Genomic DNA, 19,152 nt, shown 5'->3' on the forward strand with positions numbered 1-19,152 from the left:
CTAGGCCGGCAGCGTCCCCGAGTGAGCTGAGGCATCGCTGCTGTCCTTGCAGTGCTGCTGCGGGGCCCTCTGTGGGCGGCCACCCTCGTCCCCTGCCCCGCCACCCGCTGGGGCCTGGCTGTCCCCCTGGGATCCTTTCAGCCCCTGAGCATGGGTGTTCCCAGGCCTCTGCCTAGCCGGACTGGGACGCAACTCAGGACTTGGGCTTGAGATATCAAGGCGACCGTGAATCTGGAAGGACACTGCCCTGGGGCCCGTGAGAGAGCAGGAGAGCAGAGCCCCCACGGGGAGAAGCAGAGCTGGGGAGCGTGCCCACAGCACCGCTGCCTCCTGCACAAGTGCCCCCTCGCCACTCCTTGACCTGAAACAGACCCCAGCTGCTGCTGCTCCGCAGGTGATTCCTACAGATGCACCTCCTGCAAGAGCTGTTGTCCTGCTGCTCGGGGGCTGCCTGAGTGTGCTCAGGAGGATCAGACAAGTGGGGCTGCCATGCCTGATTCTGGGGGAGGGCCTGACGCTGGACTAGGGCCGGATGTTGAGGGGGTACGTCTGATGCTGGGGAGAACGTCTTGTGCTAGACTAGGGTCAGAAGCTCGGGGACAGCCTGTTGCTGGCCGAGTGTCTGATGCTGGACTAGGGCCTCATGCTGGGGGGGGGGCCTTCTGATGCTGGACTAGGGTCTGAGGCTGGGGGAATGTCTGATGCTAGACTAGGGTCTGAGGCTGGGGGAATGTCTGATGCTAGACTAGGGTCTGATGCTGGGGGAGGGCCTGTTTCTGGGCGACTGTCTGATGTTGCACTATGGTCTGATGCTGGGGAGGGCCTGATGCTGGGCTAGGGCTTAAGGCTGGGGTGGGGGGAACTTCTGATGCTGGACTAGGGTCTGAGGCTGGGGGAATGTCTGATGCTAGACTAGGGTCTGATGCTGGGGGAGGGCCTGTTTCTGGGCGACTGTCTGATGTTGCACTATGGTCTGATGCTGGACTAGGGCCTGATGCTGGGGGAGGAGGGCCTGATGCTGGGGCGCGGAGGGGGAAAATCTGATGCTGGACTAGGGCCTGATGCTGGTCTAGGGCCTGATGCTGGGGGAGGGTCTGATGCTGGACTACGGCCGGATATTGAGGGGGTACGTCTGATGCTGGGGAGAACGTCTTGTTCTAGACTAGGGTCAGAAGCTCGGGGAGAGCCTGTTGCTGGCTGAGTGATGCTGGACTAGGGCTTCATGCTGAGGGGGGACTTCTGATGCTGGACTAGGGTCTGAGGCTGGGGGAATGTCTGATGCTAGACTAGGGTCTGATGCTGGGGGAGGGCCTGTTGCTGGGCAACTGTCTGATGTTGCACTATGGTCTGATGCTGGACTAGGGCCTGATGCTGGGGGAGGAAGGCCTGACGCCGGGGCGGGGAGGGGGAAAATCTGATGCTGGACTAGGGCCTGATGCTGGGGGAGGGTCTGATGCTGGACTAGGGCCAGATGTTGAGGGGATACGTCTGATGCTGAGGAGAACATCTTGTGCTAGACTAGGGTCAGAAGCTCGGGGACAGCCTGCTGCTGGCCGAGTGTCTGATGCTGAACTAGGGCTTCATGCTGAGGGGGGACTTCTGATGCTGGACTAGGGTCTGAGGCTGGGGGAATGTCTGATGCTAGACTAGGGTCTGATGCTGCGGAAGGGCCTGTTGCTGGGCGAGTGTCTGATGTTGCACTAGGGTCTGATGGTGGACTAGGGCCTCATGCTGGGAAGGAATGTCTGATGCTGTGGGGCGGTCTGATGATGGTGGGCAGCCTGCTCCCAGATGTACGCAGAGTTGTGATTATAAATCTCTATGAGAAATAAAAAAAAAATCTCTATGAGAAATCTTTTTTTCATACTTTCCTGACCGCCTTTGTATGTTCTTTCTTTGTGAAGCATAATTGCTGTGCAATATTGGTTTGATTTCTGCCGTAAATCAACATGAATTAGCCCTAGGTGTGCGTATGTCCCGTCCCTCTTGAATCTCCCTCCCACCTCCCCTTGCTACCTTCTTCTTTCTACGGGTATATGAATAATAAAGAGTGTTGACTAAATTGACATAGAAAGCTCCCACACACAAGCGTGCACACGCACACTCCCTAGTGCATTCCCCTGGCCAGCCCGCCCGGGCACCCTCGGTGAGCCTTGACACCTGCACTCTCTTCCCACCCTCGGCCCGCTGCCCTCGCCTCTGCAGCAGAGGGGCCCTGGCCCCGAAGATGCTGAAGTGATGGAGCCTCTTGTCTCCGGATCCAAGGGCATGAACACCCCGTCGGTCATCCTTTGGGGACACCTATACTTCCGCCTTCTAGCCTTTCCATTCTCTCCATCCGTTTCTCTTACCAGAATGTCCATGTGATGACACGGGCTCCCATTACCAGCTCTGGCCTGTTCTCAGGGAGAGTCCAGCTTTCCCTCGGCACTCTTAAGTGGCAGTGGGAAATTTGGCTTCAGTACTTTATTGAAAGAAAGCAATAAATAATACTGTGATAAAAATTGTTCCAAAGTAAACTGTATGTACTTTCTCACATATTCAGGAAGTTCACAAAATATTAACAGAAAAACAGAATGGTAACAATGAACTGTACAGGTAAACTGAAGGCACTACCCACATGTAAAGAGACATGCCGTCTCTGTCTACCAAGCTATCAGCGGCATCATAAATAACACACCGTGATCTGAACGCATCTCTTGCTGGCTTTTTTAATGTGCCACTGAACAAGTAAAAGTTACATTTGCTACTTATACAATCCAGAATGGCTATGTCATCAAAATCTAAAAATGTATGCCTAGATCCATTCTTTAAACAAGTTTACAAACAGATGTAAAAAGATGGTTTACAGAAGAAAAAGGAGGCCTTTGTCAGAGCTGCATCATGCTGTCTGTCTGTCGGGGATGTGGCTCCTTCACCATCCAGCACATCGGCTCCGCAGCGGGCGCAGGGCATCGCGATTGGTCCCGGAAGAGTCTCAGTGGAGAGGAGGGATCCGGGTCCACAGAGGCCAGGTTGTGGGAGAGATTGTCATAGGCTTCTTCTAGTCATACTTTCAGCCCAGATTTCAGTAGAAGCTCACACTCAACACCCGTACTTTTACATCACTTCACGCTGCAGACAAAAAGCATTTCTTGCTGGAAAAAGTACAGTTTAGGTCAGTCGTTAAAATGCGACCATTGGTTGAAATTAAGTTTGCTCATTTCAGAGTGATTGTTGGAGAGCTTGGTTACATTCTGGAAGGATAATGCACACCGTGTCATGATGGTTTTACAATCGCAGGAAAACCCCTTCTCTCATGGTTTATCATTTAAAAATCAAACAAGAATAATGACAATAAATGCATCATTTACAAAAGCCCTATGTTTGTTCATAGGCTTTATACAGACAAGCAGTACAGTACATTCATTTGAAAGACTAAAATCAGGTATCAGAAGATGAATTGATCTGAAAGGATATTTATAGCCTGAATATACAAGAATAAGTATCTATCTAAATGAAGTCATAAGTTTACATAAAGATAAGAAACATTAAATTCTAAAATATTTTCTCTCTGGTATGCATGAATTTTTCACTAATGAAAAACCCTGTAATGAAATCTCTTCAGGTCCATATAACAAGTAGTAACAGATTAAAGATTGCACTGCCGCGGTGGGAGGGACACCCGTGCCCAGGGACGCTAGGGAGCCTCGGGCCGTGGTCTGACCACTCCTGCGGCAGCGGGGCGCCAAGGTCACGTTCTCTGCCGCTGAGGGCTCTCCAGGGCCGACCTCCGGAGACCCGCCGACCCTCCACTCCCAGGGCGTGGCCTCCGTGCCCCCTCGGGACCAGGCCGGCCTGTGCTCACCCCGAAGCTCAGCAGGAGTGAGTCCTGACTGTGGCGGAGTCCAGCCTCTGCGTTCCCGCCACGCTGCCGGGTCCCAGGAGCGCGGGAGGAAGCGTGTAAACCCAGAGTGCGGTCAGTCGTGGAACATCACACGGGCTGGAGGACACACACACTCACTCCCGCAGCAGCGCCCACTCCTACTCAGGGTCTGGGGAAACTTCTAGAGGGTGGATGATCCAGAGAGAGCGAGCCTGGGGGCTGCCACATGGGGGTCCCTGCCACCCGGGGTGGGGGTGGGGGCGGTCACACTAGAGCAGCAACGGCACATTCGATGACAGAAGCGCCGACATGGGGACAGCCACTGCACGTGACCAGCTGCCAGCCTCTCCTTAGACCTCCAGATTCACAGGGATGCATGACGTCTCTTCCAGCCCTCTGGACTGGATCTGTGAGATCGGGACGTGGGAAGGGACCAGCTACTTGTGGGTCAGTGGCCGGGCCCTCGTGGCCTGGAGCCCCGTGATCTGCTGTCCTGGGGGCCATGCCGCTCTCCACAGGCCGCTTCAGGGAGGGCAGAGCACGGGGCTGATCTAAGAAAGCGGAAACTCAGTCTCAGCCTCCCTCGGAAATGTCACCACTAATGTTGTTTTTTCATCACAGTACAGGCTGTAGGGCCCAATGGGTCGGCCCCGACCCCCAACTCCAAGTTGACTAGGAAATCTCCATAACCCCCTAGCAGAAACCCGCTGCCCCCAATTCAGCATTTTCCGTCTTCCCCTGGGCCCCTCAGGAACACATCTGATGAGTCTCTGGCCAGGGTTCCAGAGAGGGCTGAAGACAGCGGGGGCTGCTGATGGAGCAGGCCACCTATCTAAACCCTCTGATTCTAAGCGCCCCGGACACCTGCTGCACTGCGACTTCAAAAGCCTTGAAAACAACCCAGTTACACAGTTTATACCCTGCCTATCTCACGGGGTTTGTAAAAGGTCATCTGCCATATATTATATTCCCGACACCTCTTTCTAGGATTCTTTCTAATTTATCTAAACTCTAATGTCTATGCCAGCGTGTGCATCTGGCAGGGAAATGTTGGATTTATAATGAGGAGAATGGAAAATAAAAAAGCAAGCAGTAAGACTCTTCAATCGACTAAAGCTAAGCTGCAGTTAAGATCTGTAAACTGAGCTGCATGCTCCTTGGAAGGAAAATGCCGTTTAAAACAGGAGAGCGTCCCTGGGTCTCCCCCACCCCTGGTGAAGCGTGTCATTGAGTTCTGGTGAAGAGACGATGCTGCTTCCCTGTAAGCCCCCTCACCGAAGTGCCCAGCTTAACACTTTGCTCTGTCAGAGCAAGTGAGAGCAAAGCTTATGAATCTACTCGTGGGAAGGGCTAATAACAGGAACAAAAGGGCACCAAAGAGACCCTCCAGGCCCCGCTCCCTCGGGGTGAGCGCACACTCCCTCTGGGATCCCCCAGTGTGGCCGGCACCGCCAACCGGGGAGAAAGGAGCCCCTGAGACGCCGCTGTCACGGACGGGACCCTGGCGGCATGGGGGCGCGTGCACAAGGCGTCTGAGCCACAGAGCCTGACCCCGGCCCAGGCTGTCTGGCCGTCTGTCTTGCCATCAAGTGGGGACACAGCGGCCCCGGGCACCCAGCCTGGACGAGCAGCGTTCTCTGGCAGGGAGGCCGTCAGAGGGAAAACCAGAGCTGGGTTTGAAAGGACAACTGCCAAGCCGGTGTACTTACGGCCCGGCTGAACTCGGGGGAGGACCTCTCTCGGCCTCACCTTCTTCCTTCGCCCCATCGACTGACAGCGTGCAGGGGCCCGAGGGTGGGGACAGCGAGGACGGGACCTGGCGGTTTGCGGGCAGAGACTCTGTGCACGCAGCAGCTGAGCCACAGACATCCTGTGGTCTGAATGTTTTCCTCCAAGAAGGCGCCCTCCTCAAGCTGTTATCATCATCCTTGGAAATTACAGGGCAGAAAACAAGACAGATTTTAAAACAAAGGACAAAAACAGAAAGCCACCAGCCCTTTAAATGGCCGAGTTTGCTACTGCACTTTTGTCCACGTGTATTTGACCCCATTCGTGATGACCATGTGACTGATTTGCCCAAACTGGGACCAGAGGAGCGTGGCAAGGGTGGGGTAACACGCGTGCCAGGACCCTGACTGCACCCTAACTGGACCACCCTGGTTGCCCGGGTGGACATTCCTCCTGACAGTTAGCAGGTTTCACTTCTCACTTTGGAGAAATCACATCTTGCTATATAATACAACACACTGTCATTTGCCATGGAAACATTTTCAAGCTGTAACCAGCCCTGTCTCACACTGAACAGAGCCCATGGATGCTTCTTCAGGTGTCCGATTCTCCTTGTCACACTCACGTCTCCTTAACATCCAGTGAAGAGAAGAACTACAGTGTGGGGCTGAACGAGTCACGGTTGTGTGTCACGGGGAATTAATGTTTTGTGTGTTTTCAGTACACTTACGAAACAGTCCCCCAAGCACACGGGGCCTGGAATAGGGTAAGGCCATCCAGTTGCTCCCCAAAACACAACTCACAGACACCATTCCTAAGCAGAAACCAACGTTTCAATATAAAATAACTTTGAGGGAGACTAAAACTTAAATAGCAAAATTTAAATAGGTTTTCTAATGACTCAAATGAACTCAATCACACCAAGATGAGCTTTCAATGGACCATCTCCCCAGCCGTATTTTTATCTTTACTTTCCTTCTTAGTTAAAACTGGAGATGAAAACGGCACTTACATGCACAGGGCGACAGTAAGGATTAAGTGAATGAACCTATGAAGGTACCTGGCCTCGTTCAGTAAGTTTTGTTACTGTTACTGCTATCAGTGATCTATTTTCTGAACGTTCGGGGAGGTCTTACCCTGTGTTTAATGGGGAATATCCGTTTTGAAATTTTATTTTATTTATTTTCGGCTGTGATGCGTCTCTGGTGCTGTGTGCACACTTTCTCCGGTTATCAAGGTCAGGCTTCACAGTGCAGTGGCTTCTCTTGTTGTGGAACCCAGGCTCGAGGGCACGGGGGCTTGTCACCTCATGGCATATGGGGCCTTCCCAGGCCTGGGATCGAACTATTGTCCCCTGCATTAGCAGGCGGATGATTCTAACCCGCTGGACCACCAGGGAAGCCCTACAGCTAACGCCTTATTGAGAATCGCTCCATTGTACTCAGGCGCTCAGAGCCACAAGCGCACAGCGAGGCACTGCCCCAGGGAGACCCCGCACGGACAGCCCGCGTCCCCTCCGGCCTCCCCACCCGCCTGGCAACTGAAGTGCCTCCGCCTTCCTCCCGCCCCAGCGGAGAGGCTCCCACTCCATCGTCAAGGACACCCCCTCCGGCCTGGGCACAGGACCATGCTGCCTCCTCACGTCCTTTGACGGGGGGCCAGAGCAGTGTTCTTCACACTCACAGGCGTGCACAGCGGGCCCTGCCCTTCTCGGCTCTGGAGTGATCTGCAGCCTGCAGCAGCATTTGTGAGTGGAACAGGACGCATGGCACAGTCACAGGGAGATCTCCAGAGTCGTGGGGAAGTGCTCTCCCCTCAAGACACACAACCTGCAGAGCGATGTGAGCCCGAGGGCAGAGCACAAGTTCTCTGGCCACAGAGGCCGATCTCAAACACTCCTTCCCATCTGCCTCCTCTGTAATGATGCGAGGTGTGATTTCTCCTCGGAAAGCATTTCCTGAATTTTCCTTTCCAATAGGAAATCTCTGAGGCGGCTTATACACTGGGAACCAAGAAATAGGACTGTACTAGCCTTTCATTCTGTGCTAGTTCATTCTGGCTTTCTTCTCTTTTCCTTTCCAGTTCTTTTCAGTCATAATTCAACCTTCACAGGCACACAATTCCACACTGCAAACTGTTTCTGTTTCCAAGAGAAAAAGAAAAAAGTTAGACCTGGCCACAGGCAAACGTCTCTCAGCCAACTAGTAAGAACTACTTGCACTGACTGACCTGTGAAAACTGTCAACCATTTTCAGTCGTCCGCAAAGGTCTTTCTCGGTCAAGTGGTCCAGCATCCGCGTGTCCACAAGGCACTCCATGAGGTAGCTGCGGCACTGCCGGAGGCCCAGGCTGGGCAGTCACTCGGTGCCGATCCGCTCGAGGCTCACGTCCCTGTATGCAAGGGTCTGCTTTCAATAACGAAGGATGGTTAATTCAGGAAAAACAACAACAAAAAACCCCATGGAAACAGTCACAAGGGCCATTTAAGTCATCTTAAAAATGGATTTTTAAACAATTACATATTCTCAAAGGCTAAGCTAAAGACAACATTGTTGCTCATAACTTCAAAATAATTTGATCTTTTATTTGCTACCTTTTAAATTTGCTGGCAAAGTTTTAGACAAAGAAACTACACCATTAAAAGTCTATGACTCATCTGTGGTAATAAATTTAACCTATCGACCAAACCATGATAAAACTGTAACTGACTGCACATTACTTCTCTGAAATAGCTTTTATATGTAATATAATAATATATCAACAAAGAATGACCATGACTCATGAACAAGTTTGAAGGATCAACCTAACTCTACTCACTAAAAACATCTCTGGCTGGCTTTAATTTTAGTTTGAACACTTTGTTTTCTAAATTTCTCTAGCAAAACATCTGCTAATTTCAAAGTCAGTTAAGTGAATTAAAAATAGGTTTAAAAAGAAGAGATAAGGAATACAAGAACTAAACTCGACTGAAAGAAGAAATAGACAAACCCACAATTACAGTCAGGGACCTCAATCTTCCTCTCAGTGACTCAATAACTGATTGAACAGGGAAGCCAAGCAGACAACCATCCAAGGTCAGTGAGGATGTAGAAGCTTTTAAACAGTTCTCCAGGCTAGAATACTGGAGTGGGTTGCCAATGCTCCTCCAGGGGATCTTCCCAACCCAAGGATCAAACCCAGGTCTCCCACATTGCAGGCAGATTCTTTACCATCTGAGCTACCAGGGAAGCCCTCTTAAACAGCACTATCACCCATCCTGATCTCACTGACACTTTATAGAGCACTCCGTCCAACAGCAGCACGATAACACTCTTTTCAAGGGGACACAGGACATTCTGCAAAAGACAGACCAATCTCAGCATACTTAAAGTGACTAAAATCATGCAAAGGATGTTTTCTGATCTCAACAGAATCAAAATAGAAATTAAAAAACCCCTGATATCCAGGAATCTCCCAAACATCAGGAAATTAGCATATGTCTAAAGAATTCATGTGGCAAAGAAGAAATCACAAATGAAATGGGAAATAATTTGAAGTGGATGACAGTGAATATACAATATGCTAAAAGCTACAGGACATGGTTAAATCAGTACCTGGAGGGAAACGGATAGTGTTAAATACGTACACAAATGAAGAAAGATTGTGAATCAATAGTCTAAGACTCTATCTTAGAAAACTAATAAAAGAACAAATGAAATCCACAGAAAGAAGAAAAAGAAAGAGCAAAAATCAATGAAATGGGAACCAGAGAAACAAAACGAAATGAAGAAACTAAAATCAGGTTCTTCAGAAGTATCCGTAAAATTGACTAAGCAGAGTGATGAAGAAAGAAGAGAAGACATAAACTACCAATGTCAAGAATCACAGAGGGAGCATCAGTACAGATCCTACAGACACTGGAAGGATAGGGCAAACTGTGAACAATGTTAGGCAGCTTAGATAAAATACCCTACTTTCTTGAAAGACACAACCTATGAGAGCCACTCAGTAAGAAACAGATGACCTGGATCTATTAAAACTCAAATCTGTACTTAGAAATCCTATCCACCCACACACCCACACACACAAAATCTCTACCCTAAATGACTTTACCAGTGAATCCTAACAAACAGCTATGAAGAAAATCCCAGTTAACACAAACTATTCCAAAATAGTGACAAAAATAACACCCAACTCATTCTGAGGCCAGAATTCTCTTGATACCAAAACCACACAAACATATTACAAGAATATCAGTATGCCTCTGAGACACAGATGCAAAATTCCTTAAAGACTCATCAGGAAATCAGTTACCATTGAAAACTACAAGGTATCATGACAAGCAGGGTTTATCCCAAGAACATAAGATTAGGCCAACATTTGGAAAAAATCAGTGAAATCCACCACATCAATGGGCTGAAAATAAAAACCACAGTATTACCTTAAAAGATAGAGAAAAGGCATCTGACAATATTCATCACTGATATGTGGAAGTCTTAGCAATCTAGGAACGGAAGAAAACTGCCTCAACCTCATGAATAGCATCTATGAAACATGTAGAGCTGACATCATATGGTGCTTTCTCCCAAAGATCAGGAACAGAGCAAGAGCTCTTATGTCTTTTATTCCACTCTGTACTGGAACTCCTAGCCACTGTAACAAGACAAGAAAAAAGAAATCGAAATCACATGAACTGAAAAAGCAATACAACTGTCTTTGCTGATGACATGATGATTAACATGGAAAATGAATCGACAAAACAGTTACAAGCATGAAAGTGAGTTCAGCAAAGTTGCAGTATACAAGGTCAACATGTAAAAATGCACTCTATTTCTAAATACTAGAAATAAGCCAGAAATTGAAATTTTGAAGAATACCCTTAATTATAATGTCATCAAAACCTATGAACTCCTCAGGAATAGATCTAATGGAATATGTGCAAGATCTGCACAGTGACAGTGGACACCTGACATGTATATACACACACACCAAAGAAGGCACTTGACGTTCTTCAGTCCAAGAAGACTAAGGTATGTGCTGAGGAATTCCGTACATTATGGAATTCTTGGACCTAATACTTCCTGACTACCAGCGTGGATTGTTTCAGAAATTGGCCTCTGATCTACTATTTACACCAAAAAAGCTAGAAGGAATCATAAAAACTCCAACAAGAACACTCAAGTTCTAATAGAAAAAAAAAAAAAACTTTCTATTAGAAAATACATTTCTATAAATAATCATGAGTGGAGATAAACATGAAACATTTTTACATCATCACAGTATCATGTGTTTTCACTCTTTCAATTACAACTCTCATCTCATAAGCCTGACACTTAGAGCATGAATATGTGGTATTATTTTCTTACTTGTTGATTATGGATTTTTAAATAGACACAGAATGCAAAGACTTTGCTAAATAGAGAATTCCATGGAAGGAGAAGCCTCCTCATTTTTGTTCACTCGTTATATAGTCTATTCACATTTTAGTGGTCGATAATATAAGTTCCTGGGAGGATCAGGCTCAGTCCCAGGGAGACCCACATCTCCTGGGCTGTCATCCCAGCCCGTGGAAAAAATGCACACAACAGGGCTCTCTCAGGAAAAGAGAACATTTGGCACAGAAGAGACTCTGTAGGGTCTATTTTTCCATCACTGAAACGGTCACAAACACAAATCAGTTTTCTGAACTCTGAACAAGGTGAGAGTGATGGCACGGATCCCGTTCAATCCGGTACCACCAGTGGATAGCACAGTCCCATGTAGACCCCTGGGTGACGCTACTGGCTAAATTAAGACATTAAAATCTCTGACCACAGCTTGATGTCTTCTGCCGGAGAGCCCGAGGCCATCTCAAACTTCCCTTTGGCTCAGGAGCAGGTCACTGTGTGCCAGCACAGGGGAGATGCACGTTACATCATCTGCCCTTGACGGCTTCACAGAAAGGGGTTCTTGCTTACGCTGAAGACCAAAACTTAGCAATTCTGGCGTCGTTGGCATGGCTCATCCTTGTTTGGATTTCCATTGCAAAAAGCAAACGTTCAGCTTAATTTATATGTCAGCTTAATTCCCAAGATGCAGGCAAAGTTCTGCCTCTTAGTGTAAAATATACTGGTATTTAAGCAACAGTGAAATGCGCTCTTTTCAATTCACTGATGGTCATTACTGACTGGGTTAAATAATTAATGAGGATATTTATCTGGAGCAGAGGCACAGAATACCTAAGTCAAGGTGCCGGGGTCCAGCCCCAGCAGGATCGAGGGGAACCCTCAGGATGAACGGCGTCGGCGAATGAGAGAGAGAGAGAGAGAGAGAGACCAGACCAGGAAGGTGCGGCAGAGTCTGGCAGTTGCTTTATTTTTCACCATAGCCTTTATACCCTAAGTTGGTACATTTCTAAGGAGCAGATAAGCATACAGACTTAGTTTAACAACATCAGCTTGTCCTTCACGAAACCAGGTGTGCTCTGTATATTTTTTGTTTATGAGAGTCTTTTCCCATAGATTTTTTTGTACATTATCTTCTGGCCTTGAGGTTAGCAGAAAACAGAAAATTGGCAGTCTCATGGTACAGCAAGTTGTAACATAATAGAAATACAATCTTGTTAACATAAAAGTCAGTCTTTTTGCAGAAATTCTCAGCTAAATTTATCTAAAAAGTTTAACACACAAAGACTCTGTGGCTCTGGTGAGGCAGCCCCTGTTTAGCGCTCTTGGTTAAAATTAACAATTATCTTATTGTTTTTACACTAGGGCTAAACTCTTATTTTACTAGATCTGCAACTACATTAACAATAGTTTCTACTGCACAACCTCAGCACATTAACATCAATCTAACGTTGATCTAATAACCACTTTTAAAACAATATTTTTTGTATTTTGTAATAGGGCTTCTTCACCCCCCAAAGGGCTCTGTGCCTATTAGGGCATTATTAATGGTTAATCTCTATGTATAATATCTTTTGGCTTTCAGATCTGTTGACAATTTATGGCTTGCACCTGGTGCAACTTTAAGCAACTTCAGTAGCCGACCCTGTCTTTTTTGTGGTTAATCTATTTTCTTTCTATTAGGTGTCATCTCCATGGGAACTAGATAGGATTACATTTTTCACAGAACAGAAATGCAAAGGATTGCAAAAACAGCAGATATGGCACAAAATAGGCTCTTAGTCTAAAACTTAATTACCTGCAAGAAGTCGCCAGCTAATCTCTATCTAAACTATTTTCTATTAGGTGTATATGTGGCTATAATATTTGTGGAGCTTTTCTCACCCCGCGAAGGGGCCTATGCTTAATAGTTTCTTTTGTTAGTGTACTGTGCTTAGGATGTTTAGAACAATCATGAGCATTTTGTGCAATGAGAGCACATATTTATCAAACAAGCCAGAATGCCAGCAAAAGGGATTGAATTGAAGCATTTCCTTCATCCCTGGCCCCTTCATAGGGTACCAGTGTCCAGGAGATTTATTAATTAGCTTTTAAGTTGGTCTTTATTCAGTGAAAGAAGAGCAGGTGAGTTCTCGGCAGGCAACACAAGAATCTGCAGCAGGGCAAATAAGAACAACAGCAGATAAAGGGGGAGGATATAGGGTAGGGTAGAGGCCGAGGCCAACCTGGAGGGTCCCTTATCCTAGACGGCCTTGCCTGTCAGGTGTTTTCCTCGTGACCTCGTCACGGATGGGGTCCCGGATGGCCTTGCCTGCCCAGTATTTTCTTCATGACTTTGTCACGGGCGGGACCCCCCCATAACGGCTCCCAGCATCAAGGGGAGAGGGAGTTCACAGAATCATATTATAGCCACTTTGCTCTTCTGTTAAGTGATATAATTGGCTTTACTTCTGAAGCACAAATAGAGGGAAATGGGTGTTTCACCTCTCAGCTTGTGGTCAGGAAAACTCTGATTCAGAATTCCTTTGATTCTTTGGTTACACAGGTATCTTTCAGGGTCCATACACAGCACTGCCACCAGGGAGCCCCTCAGGGAAACTCCTGCCCACACCTGGTAGACTTCGACTTGTCGAGTGTCACAGAACAAAGTCGGTGGGGTCACAGGCAGGAAAATCACTGTTTTCAATCAAACTGTCTCAAAGCAAGGTTGCAAAACAGTTGTGACAGAGTTTTTGCTTTTGAGTTCAACTGGGGACCTAAAAATTCAACATGTGCATTAAGCAAGAGTAGGCTCAATTTCTGAGAAGTCCATCAGTAGGAAAGACTTTGGAACACATAGGATTAGGACAGTCCATGGTAAATACCGACAGAGGCAGCGTCTCTATGGCAACTCTTGTGTTGGAAATTTATTTAAACATGATTTTCTCATTAGCAGATCTCGTAACTGACGCTACCCCACCGGGGACTGAAACACACCACCCAAGTAGCTGCCCAAGCCATAGGGCTTTGCAGGAAAGAACGTGTATCAAAGAGATTTATGTCCATGAGAATTAACTACCAGAGATGTTCAAAACTGTCCATGAGACGTTCTCTTTAATCTTTTGCTTTGCTTCAGCTAATGCTTTCAAATCGTTACCAGTATTCTGACTAAATCAAGGTGTTGAAAACATCAAGGAAAGTAAATTACAAATTCTCACCCTCCCATTCTTTTTGTTGCTATATATATAGTGAAGAATACATTACAGAAAGTCTCCAACCTGAGCCCAGCTTCCCTCCTCATCCTCCTGATGTTACTTGGTTAGGGATACAAAAGAGCAGAACGATTAGGACTGGTGAGTGGGGGACAGGAGCACCTTCACTCTGCAGGGGAGGGGCAACCGAACTTGGAGACAAGCGTCACAGGGTCAGAGCAGCAGGCAGCAGCCATGCAAAGGCCTCAATCCCAACATCTCATGCAAAGAGCGCCCCCCACCCCCACCCCAGCAAGCACACCCACAGAAGAGAACACTAGGCCCCAGGGCTCAACCGCGGTCCCAGAAGGGAGACAGGCATCGAGTCTGTTCTACAGGGAGCAAGTCTACCAACTTCAAGTTCCTGAAACAAACACAACGTAAGATTAAATATGGATTATTCATATGTTTAACCAATACCTAAGAGAGACACTGATCCAGAACAAATGGAATGTGAAACGACATTTTTGTTTTCCACCAAAAGGCCGAGAACGGCCGCCCTGAGGTGGGGCCGCCCGGGGAGGGAGAGCAGCGCGCGCGGGACTGGCGGTTGGCGGCGTGGCCATGAGTGCCTCCATCTCCTGTGCTCACCAGACGTTTCCTGAGGTCTAGGGGGCCCCGGGACCAGCCACACCCCATCCAGGGCAGCAGTGGCAGAGAGGACAGGTGGCAGAACCGGGAGCCCGGGCGCGGAGGGGCGGGCGGGGGCAGAGGCCGGCCCCCACCGCCCCATCATCAGCGCAGGGAGAACATGCCAGGCCTGCTCCTGGAACGACCCTGCCCTCCTAACACTGGGTCCCAGCCACAAGGAGGGAGCCCCAGCGCTTCGCCTGCAGCGCTGACCGCCTGAGCCAGGGGAGACGGCGAGAGGACAGAGCGCCCGGGGGCGCCGCTGAGTGCAGGGAGCATTCTCCAGGAGCTGTGAACGCCGCGCGCTTAGAAGGCTCCTGCCCAGGCAGGGCACAGCGGCCAGCTCTGGGTTCTGGGGGCACGGCCCTGAGCAGGTGCCCGCCAGGGACTGGGTCTCTCTGTATCAGAGGAAGCTGCGGGGGCTCCAGCAACGGCACCCCGCGGCATCGCCGGCTGAGACAGCCGAGCCCCCAGGGGGCGGGCGGGCTCCTGGGGAGCTGCTGTACCCCATCCCCGGGGAGCAGCCTCCTCCCGGGGGCTGCTGCTTGTGGTCACCGCCGGTTAAACTCAACTCATAAGAAGCTCCTTTACTGAGACTCTTCATCAAACCTCCGGGGAACTCTCAGCACCTCCATTTCTCAAAAGGTGGCTCTGGTGAGCCCTCCGGGGCACAGAGAGCGGAGCAGATATGCTGAGAACAAGCGCATCTGTGCGGGGTGAGCTCACCACCGTCACGCTCGCACTTAGAGGCCAGACGGACGAGAAAGCCTTCACGCTTTCCGTGTGCAATGATCGTGAGCTGAGCCAGGGCAGCTCCTCAGGGCAGGTACGTCTGGGAGGCCACGTCTCCTCACCAGGGTTCCTTTCCAGAGTGGACATACCGAGCTTGGCGACTGGGCTGTGTCCTCAGTCCGCACTCGAGAAATGAGGAGCTGGCCGGCGCTGATCTCCTGGCGGCAAGCCATGTTTGCACCAGATTTGCTTTAACTTTTCCAACGAGGAGGACCCTCTTACAGGACTTTCAAGGTTTCCCACGTGGAGGAAACTTGGATGAACACGACACGACTTGGTGTGAACTGGCAGATGTACGGACTCTTAAAACCCCGAGAGCCCAGGGTCTACAGCTCCCAAAAAGGAAACTGCTGAAGAGCACAGGCCAGACAAGTCAAATGAGGGGAAAGCAATGCAGCCTGGGGGCTAAGCCTTTTCTCTTTCACTTTCTTGACATTTATATTTCCATGTGTTTTAATACATTTTCAAAAACTTCCTTTTGTTACAGTTTTCACATTTTCAAAACTCCCTTTTTTATGTTTTCAAAAACACCCATTTCTCTGTTACAATGCCACTGCAGCCCAGCTGTTACAAAAATAATCTGTCTGAAGTATTCCATCCTCTATCTTTTAACAACACAACTGCCACAATGAAAAGCTGTCACGGTTTTGAATGCTAGAACTTTAAGCTGGAGCAGCGGACGTCTGTATAGAAAAGCCCAGAAGCGATACAAACGCGGAGGGGAGGGGGTGAGCTCTCCCTACGGAAGGGGGCAGGTGCACGGTTCTGGACGTGGGAGGGGCGGAGGGGCTGCTCAGGGACGTGATCTCCCGGATCGCCAGCCGCAGCTTCAGCTGGCGCAGCGGTTGCTGATGCCGATCTCACGCTGGATCCCTGTGCCCAACAGGGCGGACATGATGGCGTCGTTCTTCACGCTGGCTGGGCAAGCAGCCACATACCAGGCCGGCATCCCGACCCAGAGCTGCGGACGGGAGACACGAGGCAGGAGGTTATGCGTGGCTGTGGAGGGACTGACGCTCCCAGCCCAGGACGGGGTGGGGTGGGCATGGGGTGGGGGCGCATACACACCTCCCGCCAGACCACAGCAGCCGGCCCCTCCCATTGTGCAAAACGCAAGCCTTGTCTCCAGGCTTCCTGAAGCAGCTCGTGCCCACAAGTAACGAGACATTCAAAATTCAAGAATCACTACTACACACTGATATCAAACAAGTTAACCTAGGTATTTATTCTCTTTATGAATGTGCAACAGTGAAACAGTACGTATCTCCTCATTTTCCGTTAATCTTCTAAACCATCTACTTAATGACAGTTCAGACATTTTACAAAGAACGCCTGAGTCATAGAATGCTGAATGACTCCCCGCAATTCCCTACAGAATCACCTCCTTCCAGGAGGAAAGAGTTATTGCCAACCTTAAAGGTTCAGAAGTCTGCACATCCAAGGGAGGAGGGTAGTCAAGGAGAAACATCCACTCTCCCCTTTCTAAACAGTGAGGACAGATATGTAGAAGAGGAAACCACAGCAGGGCCTGAGCAGAGGAGCCTGGCCCTGAGAGAGCTTCTGGGATGCACAGCATTGCACAACAGACCCACGCGGAGCAACGCAGACTTTCCACACAGAACTCACCCAGTGAGCAAGGGGATGGCTGGGTGGGGCTGCTGCTCTCCCATGCCGCTGTTCCGCTGATTAGCTGTGTGCTGCATTAAGACCCTGGTTATTCTCTTGGCTAGGGTGCTGTGTGGCTTGCGGTTCCCTCGTTCTCCAACCAGGGATCAAACCCCAGACCCCTGCAGTGGAAGCACAGAGTCATAGCTATTGGACTGCCAGGGAATTCCCTAAAGAAACACAGCAGCTTTACAAGACACTCAGATAGCATGCGACTTTACTTAAGACTGTGAAGTCTATGTATGCTTCAAGCTCAAATGTTTCACATCAAATTTCAAGTAACTCTTCCTTTAAGTCAACCTTGGGTTTCCTAGAATAGTAAATATCCTATTTTCTAGGAATAATTATACCCGAAAAAACAACGTGTGTCTTAATAGCTCAATAGTGAAAGTGAAAGTGAATTCTCTCAGTTGTGTCCGACTTTTTGCGACCCTACGGACTGTAGCCTAGAAGGCTCCTCTGTCCATGGCATTTTACAGGCAAGAGTACTAGAGTGGGTTACCATGTCCTTCTCCAGGGGATCTTCCCAACCCAGGGATCAAACCCAGGTTTCTGACATTGCAGGTGACGCTTTACCGTTTGAGCTACTGGGGAAGCCCCTTAATAGCTCAAGGAGAGTTTCTGAAAAGGCAAACTTTTAAAATTCCCATATCCCAGGGGAACGAGGCATATACCACATGCCTGGAGTTGGCGTCCCAACCACAACCACCATCCAGAAGCAAACGGAAGACTCGCCTGGCTTCTGCTGGAGTTTATTTCCTCGGCTGTAAGATATCGCACCACTCTGCTGTCACCGGCTCACTCTCAGCTGAAACCTCTCTTTACAGAGACGGCTTGAGAGACGAGCCTGGGGGGCTGCCTGCTCTGCGGAATGCTGCGATGACCCTGCTCGGGCCGCACTGCAGGGCAACTTAGCTGGGCTCTCCTCTGCCCCCTCGAGGATCAAATTCAAGTCCGAGTCCCCAAGTGCAATTCATTAAAACACTTGCTCTAGCAGTAAAGTGACGTGGCATGCTTCCTCGCCTTAAAATTAGAGTCACGGGAGAAAGACATTCAGAAATACGGTGAATTCTATGGGGAACAGACAGGCCCGAGAGAAAGTCACACCGTCTGTGGATGACAACGGGCGCGTTAAAGCAGAACATGAGCACCGCGGTCAAGCTGTCTTTCCTAACGAGATGCTGTGTGAGCCTCTTCCCATCAAATGCCACACTCGGGGCACCACCCAGACAACAGGTGTGGCCTTGTTTTCTGAGACTGACCGTCCGCACAGCCCAGCACCTCCTACGAGGGTTCGCAGGGCTCCCCTTCACCAGCACCGGGCCCCAGCCCTGCAGCGCTGCGCGGCTCAGAGCCTGGAGCTGGGGCCGAGTCCCACGGGGAGGCCTCAGGACACACACAGCTCAGCAAGCCTGCTGACTCGGCTTCCCCTGCGAGATGGCGCCAAGGGGAAGAGGAAAGACAGCATTGAGAGCAGGAGCTACGTGAGGCCCGGGGGTGTCCCCGCACGCCCAGGACACCGCGTGACCCACAGGGACTCGGACGGCCCCGGCGGCCTCGGCCTCCACTCCTCACGGAGCACGTCCAGCACCTGCTGCGCCTGCAGTGCTCTCCCCGGGAGTTTCCACGGAACATGAAAATCTGAGACTCACCAACCCTGAACAATTGCCTGAAAGTGGATGCGTCGGCTGCGTAAATTTAGCAATTAAAAGAATACCTTTGAGACAAATCGGGCCTTAATAGAAAGAAAACAGTTTTGAGAAACCAACTCATTCTCACATCTATAATGCCATAAATGTTAAACTATATTCAAGTGATATTTTTTCTGGAACACTAAAATAGTTTTCACGTTTTATAGATAAGGCATTTTCCCTGTAGT

At 49.3% G+C, this 19,152-nt stretch overlaps 1 protein-coding gene across 1 annotated transcript in view; it reads right to left on the reverse strand.

Annotated features, from left to right (window-relative positions):
- LOC133050741 (liprin-alpha-1-like) overlaps positions 1 to 19,152 on the reverse strand; it is a 46,994-nt gene continuing 27,842 nt past the window's right edge. The window contains 9 exon segments of the mRNA XM_061134996.1: positions 1 to 247; positions 3,738 to 3,910; positions 4,307 to 4,416; positions 5,615 to 5,681; positions 7,622 to 7,733; positions 7,823 to 7,998; positions 16,370 to 16,455; positions 16,458 to 16,569; positions 16,677 to 16,764. Coding sequence (XP_060990979.1) covers positions 1 to 247; positions 3,738 to 3,910; positions 4,307 to 4,416; positions 5,615 to 5,681; positions 7,622 to 7,733; positions 7,823 to 7,998; positions 16,370 to 16,455; positions 16,458 to 16,569; positions 16,677 to 16,764 — 1,171 coding nt within the window.

This window comes from Dama dama, chromosome 33, assembly GCF_033118175.1.
Source record: "Dama dama isolate Ldn47 chromosome 33, ASM3311817v1, whole genome shotgun sequence".
NCBI classification, from domain to species: Eukaryota; Metazoa; Chordata; class Mammalia; order Artiodactyla; family Cervidae; genus Dama; species Dama dama.